Source organism: Montipora foliosa, chromosome 3 (assembly GCF_036669935.1).
Source record: "Montipora foliosa isolate CH-2021 chromosome 3, ASM3666993v2, whole genome shotgun sequence".
Taxonomy (NCBI): Eukaryota; Metazoa; Cnidaria; class Anthozoa; order Scleractinia; family Acroporidae; genus Montipora; species Montipora foliosa.
In genome coordinates this window covers 36,188,393-36,198,392 of record NC_090871.1, presented here as the reverse complement: position 1 = coordinate 36,198,392, position 10,000 = coordinate 36,188,393, and the positions used below count along the sequence as shown (strand labels likewise).

Below are 10,000 nucleotides of genomic sequence, written 5' to 3'. Positions count from 1 at the left end.
GTGCACGCTCAATTTGCACTTCGAAAGAGAGTTTAGATTCCAGGTCCACTTTAGCTTTACTTTTACTTTTCAGATTCCTCAGAATTTCAGATTTGAGATTCCTCAGAATATTGTTCCTACGGATTTGGTTTTCAAGATACTCCATTTTGTCGCAATGGTAATCCACTTGGACTTGTGCTCCTCCTATCTCCTTCTCAATCTTAGTCATTTGCTCGGTTAAGGGATTGAGGTCTTCAATGTCTTTCTGCGAAAACTGCAAGCTAGATTTCAGCCCTGTTAGATCTTTGATCACGCCACCAATCCTACTGTTCACATTAGCCAATATAGAGTCAAATAAATTTTTTATCACAATTGCTTGTAATCTCGCAATCTGATTGGCTAATTTGCCGTTGTCGATGAGAGTCTAAACAACGCTCTAGAACGCTCAAGAGTACAGACAACGCTGAACCATTTTCGACTTGTTAATCTGAAAAAGGATTCTTGAACCCTTCAGCATTTCAAAAACATACTTTTTGGTGACAAAACCATCATTGTCTTCCTGGTCAATTTCATCACCACCATCTTTCTTGTCGGACAAATTGTCACCGAGATGTGTCGAATCAGATTTTTTATCTTTGCTTTTGCGCTGTTTACGGCTCATCGCTGAAGTGTTATGGCAAAGGAACAACACACACAAGATGGCAGATGTACAGAACACTGCTTTATTCCCCACACCACATGCCTGGTGTAACCGCTAACCTGATGTTACATCTCCCTTTTTTTAAGCGAAAGAACGCAAGCAAACAAAGGAAACACAACTGAAAAAAGTACAGAATTAACAAACAGTGGCAATGCAAAACTCCAGACAACGTAACCACTGGAGTAGTGTTTCTGTCTCTAAATTGAACACAAGACTTTGTGAAATGTTACAAAACTGTTCTCACTGTGGCTAAAACTGTCCTACCGGACCGTGTGGTAGTAGCCATAGACATTTTGACTGGTGTTGTCCCAGGATTCTGCAAGGCTCCTGCACCAGACATCTCAACTTCAGTGTCTGTTAGGTCTTCATCAGCTGGGGCTGTGCATGCAAACTCTGATGCCTTGAGCTCTTCAGTTCTTAGCAAACGGAGACGATTTCGTCGGTACTCTGCCCGCTAAGTTTCAACCTTGTAGGATCTAGGTGACGGAAGAATCTCTGTAGATTTAGCAGGCTTCCACTCGTTGCCTTCTCGAACTCTTACAAACTCGCCATTCATCAGTGATGGCAGTTCCTTCGCTGTTTTGTCATCCTGCAGCGTCTGCTTTTTCTGCTTTTCTTTGTCTGTGTTTTAGTTTAGGCAAGACTTCTTCAGGATCACAAAGTTGGGGCTTTAATATTTCTCTGGTCATTGGAATTTGGGTTCTCAAACGCCTTCCCATTAACATTTGCGAAGGTGACAAGTGGGCTTTGTATGGGTCGTCAGCTTTCTCAAGCATTGACTTAACTGTTTGGACTGTTCTCTCCGACTGACTATTTGACTGAGGGTACCCTGGACTCGACGTGACATGATGAAAACCCCAGTCCTCCGAAAACGTTTTAAACTCTGAAGAACTGTAACATGGACCATTGTCCTAAACTACCAGTGCTGGTCATGGAAGGAAGTGAAGTTAGTTCTGGCCACTTGGAGTAATAATCAATAGTAACGAGGTAGTTTCGACTATTCTTGTGGAGGATGTCTGTGCCAACCTTAGCCTAGGGAAATGGTGGGATCTCGTGGGACCTCAGTGGTTCAGGCTGCTGACTTGGTCTATTTTCTAAACATACTGGACAGTTCTTAATCGTCTCTGTCAGATCCACTGTCATTCCAGTCCAAAATAATACTTCACGTGCTCTCGCTATTGCCTTGTGGATTCCAAGGTGTCCCTCATGAAGTTTCTCAACCATCTACCCTCTCAAACTGCTAGGGACAATGATTTTTTGCCCCATTACGATAAGCCCATGTGCTACCGATAATTCATCCATGTAATTCCAGAATTCTTGTGCGTTGAGGGGGACTTGATCTCTGGAATCTGGCCAAGCAGACAATATTAATTGTTGAAGTTTCGACAGGATCTCATCTTCCTTGGTTGCTTCAACGAACTTGGCCAACTGTTGGTCTGAGATAACATACTCTACTAAGTTGCTCTGCATTTGTGAGGCACTCTTTTAAATGGACTCGTGATAGAGCATCCGCTAAGTGTAGGCCTTCCCCACGCTAGTACACTAGAGTGATTCCTGGGTAGCGTTGGAGCTGGACCAGCATCCGTTGCAGGCGCAAGGGTGCTACGTCTAGAGGCTTCTTGATAATGGCCTCCAAAGGCTTATGATCCGATTCAACTGTAACATTACGGCTCACAAAATACTCTGCAAATTTGGCACAACCAAATACCACAGCCAAACGTTCTTTTTCGATCTGAGCATACTTTTGCTGCGTGGGTGTAAGCGCCTTGAGGCATAAGCTACTGGTTGGTTTCCCTGAATCAATTCAGCACCAAGACCGGTTGAGCTAGCATCAACTTGCAACGTCAACGCTTTCTGTGCATCACTTGAGCAAGGGTAAGCGATTTTTTGATTGCTTTGAAACTGGTTTCCTGCTGTTTTTCCCAGTGCCACAGAACATCCTTATGTAGTAACTGTCTCAACGGTGTGGTGAGGTCAGGCAGGTCTGGAATAAACTTACAGAAATAGTTGACCATCCCCAGCAGCCTTTGGACACCAGCCTTGTCTGGTGGTCTGAGCATCTCGACTTTAGCTCTGACCTTTTCCGGGTCTGTCCTCAAACTATCCTTGGAGGACACATGGCTATGGAACTGCACTTCGTTCTGCTGGATATGACACTTTCACTTTTTCAATCGAAGGTTACTGTCTCGGGAACGCTGCAAAACAGCCCTCAACCGAGTGTCCTGTTCTGCCGTATTGCGGCCATGTATGATTATGCCATCCATAATGAGCTTTACAGCTGGTAGCCTTTCAAAAACGTGCTCCATTCTCTGTTGGTAAACCTCTGGTGCAGATTTAATTGCCATTGGTATCCTCAAGTATTGATACCTTCCAAAGGGGTATTAAATGTCAGAAGTTTACTGCTCTCCTCATCTAACTGGATTTGGTAGAATGCCTTTTCTGCATCCAAAGTTGAAAACACTGTGGCTCCTGCACAATTTGCAGTAATGTCGACTAATGGTAATGGTTAGTGTTCTCTTTTAATGGCCACATTAAGATCTTTCGGGTCGAAGCAAACAAGAATAGACCCATCCGGTTTATCAACACAAACAAGACTGCTCACCCAATCAGCTGGTTCATTCAAGGGTACTTTCTCTAGGATTCCAGCCTCCACCATTCTGTCCAGTTCCTTCTTCGATGGCTCTCGCTTAGAGTGGGGAACTCGCCTGGGTTGGTGCACTACAGGATGAACCGAGGGGTTGATATTAATGTGATACTTCCCAAGGACACCCAAGTCCTTGGAATATCTCAGGGAAGTCATCTAGAATGCTGTTATCTTTAACGGCATTTTTCGACTGGATAAGATGCATCTTCTCACATGTTTCCCCACCCAAGAGGGGCACATAGTTTCCATCAACAACTTGAAAACAAACTTGATACTTTTCCCCACGCACCCAACGAGGCAACTCATACTTTCCAACAGGTTTAATACGCGTTTATAACTCTCTAACTTTGCTGAGGAGGATTGTCAAGATACTGATCTTGTCATAAGCAGCTTTAGGTAAGACCTTGGACTGGGGCCCAGTATCTAATTAGAACAACTCTTGCACGTTTCCAAAACTGACAGTTTCAACCCAGTCCTTGTATTCTGCACTAATTGCCCCAATAAACATTACCTCAGCGTCGGAGTCACAATTATCAAGAGTATTTACCTGCTTCTTTTGCCCCTCTGGGCCACGACACATCCTTGAAGAATGGTTCATTTTCCTGCACTTGTGACAGGGCCTTCCTGCAGCAGTACACGAAGCTGGTGCATGCCCAATACCACAATTCCCACAAGGCGTTCCCCATTGAGTTTTCTGACCTTTACCGTCCACTACATCCGCTCTCTCACCTCTGTTGTTCTCTTCTTTTAAGCTCTTCATGTGCCATTTGCTTGTTTCGGCAAAACGAGCAGCTTGTAGCGTTTTTTCTAAACTCTGTTCTCTCTTCATCAGCCTTTCCTTTGAATGTGGATCTTTGAGTCCCAGCACGAACATAGACGTAATCTAGGAATCTTCTATATATCGATATATATATCGATCTCCCTCGGAAGTCTGAACAAAGTTTGAAAAAATCTCCACACATTCTTTCCTAGCACATGAAGCAGCGTGGCAACTTGAGTCTTTTCCTCTTTTTGGTGAGTCCGCTCGCAACTTTGTGGAGATCCCAGGACATTTTCCAGCGTCTCCATGCTTCGGCTTTATTTGTCTCCGCAGTCAATAGCAGAGGCTCAGGCGGTTTCACGTGTTCCAACCCGACTCTGACACCATGAAGTGTTATGGCAACGGAACAACACACACAAGATGGCGGATGTACAGAACACTACTTTATTTCCCACACCACATGCCTGGTGCAACCGCTGACCTGATGTTACAATCGCCACTAGCCTTTGCAGAACTTCTCAAACGATTCACGACAAAACTAGTGGATGTAAAAGTCGAACTGAATTGGCAAATTTAGAAGAAATGACAGGAGCACAGCTCTGCATTGTAAACGCACGAATCAGCTGAAACTCTAGTTTTGCACAAGAACGCTAAAGCAATGAAACAAGGCCTGCTGAAAAACATTTACAACATGAATGGAAGTAATTTAATTTAATGAAAAATGCCAATTTTCAGCCAATCGTTATTTAGTAATTTTGCCCTCTATGTTATAAAGTCGATATATTAAGAAAAAATCGTTTATAGCGATTTACAACTTCTGCTTTCGGTTAGAAGGATTCAAAGGTTCGAATGAAAATCATTGAATATAGCTTCCATTCACTCCAATTATGAGATTCATAGCCTCCATCGTTACGGTTTTAAGAAGCAACATTATATGTGCTAATAAGTCGTGCTTATTTAAACCAAACTGCAGTCGAAACCATGTGATTACCTAGAGCAGTAAGAGCAGAATCATCAGCATATCGTAATTCATTTACCTCCTGGGAATTAAAAGTCAACTGTAAGTCTATAAAAGGAAGAATTTCCTCAATTCTGTTAATTCTTTTATCTGCCACTGAGGTGGCTCTAACCAGTTTCAACACTTGGAAGGGACGCTCTCTTTAGAAAGATTGGCACTACACACTGTATCACGTAACAGCAATGTTATGCTACCATATGAAACACCGATTATTGCTAAACAAGATGCGGTCATTATTGTGACGTAATAAATTACCTTGGCAACGGGAAAGCCTAGCCAAAACAGTATATATTTTGGCTTTAGTTGCTCATATCTCAAACAAACAAACAAAGTTTAACAAAACATTATGCACTGCAGAATCAGAGCCACCTCAAAAAAATCGCAGATTTAAGGTGGCTGTAATCCGCTGTATAGAATTTTTTTAAACTTTGTAGAAAGTTTTTTCTTGCCCCTCTTATAGCCTTCCAACTAAAGACAAAGGAAAGGGTGTTCTCACAAGGCTTTGCCGTTGTAACGGTGACTTATTACGTCACAATAATGACCGCATCTTGTTCAGCAATAATTGGTGTTTCTTATGGTACCATAATAGTGCTAATACATGATATAGCGTTGTAATGCCAACCTTCTAATAAGAACGTCACTTGAGTGAGAGCTTTAAAACTGGCTTGAGCCATCTTAAATCGCCTTAAAGAGTCGCATATATAATGATGTTTTATAAAGTTGTTTGCTCTTAGTGGATTAGATTGGTCAAGAGGATTCCTTGTGCATTTCTATAACTATTACCAACATTTTTTGGTCAACATTTGGAGGGATTATGCGTCGGAGAGTGGTCAGATCATTTGAAATTCACATCGCCTGTAGGCATCAGGGAGATACTCCCACCTCTGTAAGGTACCTACAAAATGTTTTCGTGAAGAGATGCTTCTGTAGGACACTCTCATAGCCTGCTCTCGAAGACGTAATATAAAGAACAATGCCCAAGGAACATAAATATAGCTTGCCTCATGAGTAAAAACTGAATCGTGAGTTCCTATGCCACAATTTTCAAAAACCCATAACGCATACTCGACATCAGTTGGTGTTAATCGTATGCGCCTTCTACAAAGCGAAACCCCTCCCACCAATCCCCACAACCGGTAACTGAAATAAACTTTCAGTTTCGTCTTCGTTTCTATTCACTAAGCCCACCCTTCTCCCCACAAAATATGACCATTTTGTAAGCCATAGTTTTGTTTCTTTTTAGTATTTCCGGCCGCCATCTTGCAACCTCCATTTTATAACGTATTATATCCCAGGTAAGAATCCTTACACACACACAAAAAAAAATTAATGCTGAGGTACTGATCTTTCTCTGGGAGGTGTTACTGAAACACAGTAATGGAAAAGAATGTCCTGGAATGTACCGAAATGACATCGGAATGGACACGGACAGATTTAAATCAAGGAAAAAATGGAATGATGTCACAGTATGACGGTACCGCACCGAAATGATGTGAACTGTCTCGTGGATGTGATTGAATTGACAGGTGTGGTTAGATTTTTTCCAAAGATTTTTTATCCATTCTTTCGTTAGCAGTTTTAAGGAAAGGAGGATAGAGGGAAACTCGCCTAAGAAGAGAGTATTTTCCATTGACTCATCACATGCACAATTGCAAGAAAGGGTAGTTCTTGGATAATTTAAAGGACACTTTGGGTGAAAGTAATTTGCCCGCTGAGGAAAGGTCGACATCGATTAATCAGTTAAAGCCGACAACAGCAAAAAATGTTCTTAAAAATTTCCGGCCTTGGCCACCGCTGTTTTTCTTTACTTTTGATTCGTGCGCTTTTCATCCGCAAAGGGATGAACAGTTCAATTTCGGAATCAGAACTACTCGATTTCATTCCAAGTGAGAAGTGTCTGCAACATTTGTCTACCGATAACGAAAATATGTGAACAAAGATGACAATAATTGTAACAGCCCTGATCACTATGAGACAAATCATGTAGGTGTTCTGATTGACAGCCATTTGTCCTGAAAATATAACGTAGACTATATCGCCGTGAAGATAAGTAAAATTGTTGGAGTAATATCTCGTCTAAGACACTTCGTTCCATTCTGTACTTTGAGAAGCATACATCAGACCCTCATACTTCCCTACTTGACATATGGTTTAACTGCTTGGGGCCAAGCCGCTAATGCCCACCTTAATAAATTATTGTTACTTCAAAAACGTGCAATACGTTTGATGTATTTTCTAATCCAAGAACTCATGCTATTCCTTTTTTTATTTCTTCAAAAATATATTACCCATTCACCTGCTTTACTTTGAAGCTATCTTACACTCTATGTATGATGTTTCAAATAAGTCTGCTCCAAAAGATTTTTCTGACAAATTTATCAAGACCAGCTTGATTCATTCATATAATACGAGGGCTGCATCTTGTGGCAAATATCATAATAAATTTTCACGTTTAAATCAACAGCGCAATTCTTTTTCATGCTTTGGCGTGAAAGCGTGGAATTGTCTCCCATCGCGAGTATGTAATCTACCTAAACCGGCGTTCAAGAAATCAATTCGTAAAGCTTTGTTCGCAGCTCTAGAAGGCGAGGAGGATTATATTGAGGCACCTATATTACTATCCAAAATTAATTTATATCTTACATAACTTTTTGTAGCAATTCACTGTCAATCTCTTCGCCTGTTTAGTTTGTTTAGTTTATTAACCTACTTATTATCAATCAATTGTTTAACTATATTTATCTCCGGATGCTAATGATTGTATTTTATTTATAGTTTATCCCTGTCATTGTTCATAGCTTACAAATTGGTTTATTTTCTTCTTTTTCCTTTTTTTTCCCTGCACAACTCGCCTCGACTAGCTTACGCAAAACGCGAGTTGTACGTGTCCTTCTTTTAATTGTTAGTACTTCTTTTAATGTGAAAAGAACGGTTGCGAAAAATGACGATTCCAGAAGTGATGCAAGCTTACATGGCCCTTAGACTACGCCGAGCAATTTATAATTAAGAATAGCAGAGCTGCTTGGGGTAAGGAGCGCCGTTGTAATATTTATCATCTCAGATTTGAAGCCATACAGTTGCTGCTGATTAAGACAGTCTGTGGACGCTTGTTCGGTGTAGTCAGAAAGACCGGCAGCGGACAGAAAGAAGCAATTTGGCAGAAATGCTTGGAGTTGAAAGATGACAAGCATCAGAAATCATCCTGAAGGAAGAAGAATTAAGGACTAAATGAGACCGTATAGGGAAGTAATCCTCGCACTTTTCTGGACGATTTTAAAGCTCGATTTCTAAACTCAAAAACGTAGAGGCGGCTGAATGAGACTTGCTTCAGCTTGCGTTAATGGGGAAAAATTAAACAACTGAAGGAGCTATCAAGAAAGAGATCAGTGACGATGCCTCCTGGGAGTCGAGGCGAAGGTCAAGTCCAGTTCTAATCAAAAAATTGCAAATAAGAAAATCAAAGCCAGGAACAAAAGTATTCAAGATCACAAAGAAGTTACCCAATCGTCGTTTTTTCCAAGCGAACCTTCATCGTCACAACGTGAGTCTTCCGACCGAGTAAGTGCCGTCATAGGTGACCCTATGGTGAAAGTTATTTTTGGAAAAATGGTATCCAAAAGCGCAGGAGGCAAAGTGTATGTCAAATCTTTTGCCGGAGCTAAAATTAGTCACAGAGTCATTATGTCATCCCTAAGCTAGAAGAACTTAAAACCCGATCAAACCATCCTTCACTTAGGAAGCGACAACTTGAGTCATGAAAAGCCATGTGCAAACCCTACGATCGCTGAAGGAATTGTGGACTTTGCCAATCAGATTATTTTCAGGATTCCGGAAACTGATATTGCAATATCAGAAATCGTCACTAGAGTAGACAATCCAAGTTTAAACACCAAAGGTAAAGCAGTCAATAAAATGGTCGCAGAGTTCTGTAATCAGAACTCATGGAAAATCGTAAAGGCTCTGTTACTGTGTTTGGACCGAGAGAAGTTTGGCGCCCAAGTTTGGCGCCCAAGTTGAAACCCCAATGTTGTCTTATCTTCGCGCGAAACTTTCAACCGGTAACATGGCGGAGTACCAAATCGAAGTTGAATATACAGGAAATCAAAATGCGACCGAGCAGGAATGGATAAGTTTTGTAGTAGCTGCTAGTTCAATGAACTCTGATCATTATTCTTTTCCTTCTCTTGTCGAAGACATTAGCAGGAGATGTTCAAGTCTCAATTACGTGAACGAAAATGTCATGTGCCTACGCTGTCGCTATCGTCTGAGAAAATGAAAACAATTGGACATGATTGGGTAAATCTAAACCACGGAGACGATTGTGTATTCATTGCGTTTTGGCAGTAACCTATGACTGTTGTCGAAAGGGAAGTAAAACGTGTTAAGTTGAAGAACCTTTTAACTCTCCAACGAATTCATCAAGTACGATGACAGGCGGCCCGGACAAACTGTGTGACCGTTGATATCTAAGTCTTTCACATAATTTCGATAAAATCCAAGTCCAAAAATCCAGGTATTTTTACATGAAGTGTTGTTTGTGGTTATCCTTTTGGATAAAAACGACGAATTTTATTTATTTGAAGGGTTTCGACGTTCGCCTGAGTTTACCAATGGAAAGACAAAGGTGTCAAAGGTGGAAAGCTTGATTTCGGACCGCTCAAGCACCGAGCCGATTTTTACCAACAAATTCCATCGTACAGGATGATAAAAAACACTCATCCAATCAGATAGGAGCAACACGAATTGGAGCTTCGAATAGACCGAATGCATAAATAGCGGCCAAAAAAATATTCTTTTGTTTATGCGCTAATGAGCCTTACTAGCCTCGTTTGTATGGACAAAATATAACATAAATGTTGCTTGAGAGCGAGGCTAGAGAGCCTCATTAGCACATAAACA

The 10,000-nt window shown here is 41.3% G+C and overlaps 1 protein-coding gene across 2 annotated transcripts in view; it reads left to right on the top strand.

Moving 5' to 3' along the window:
* Nucleotides 1-10,000, top strand: part of LOC137997364 (endothelin-converting enzyme homolog) — a 106,658-nt gene that overhangs the window by 32,913 nt on the left and 63,745 nt on the right. For both annotated transcript variants that reach the window (XM_068843312.1, XM_068843311.1), the window contains exon 13: nt 6,345-6,396. In XM_068843312.1, coding sequence (XP_068699413.1) covers nt 6,345-6,396 — 52 coding nt within the window. The remainder of the gene's footprint in view (nt 1-6,344; nt 6,397-10,000) is intronic.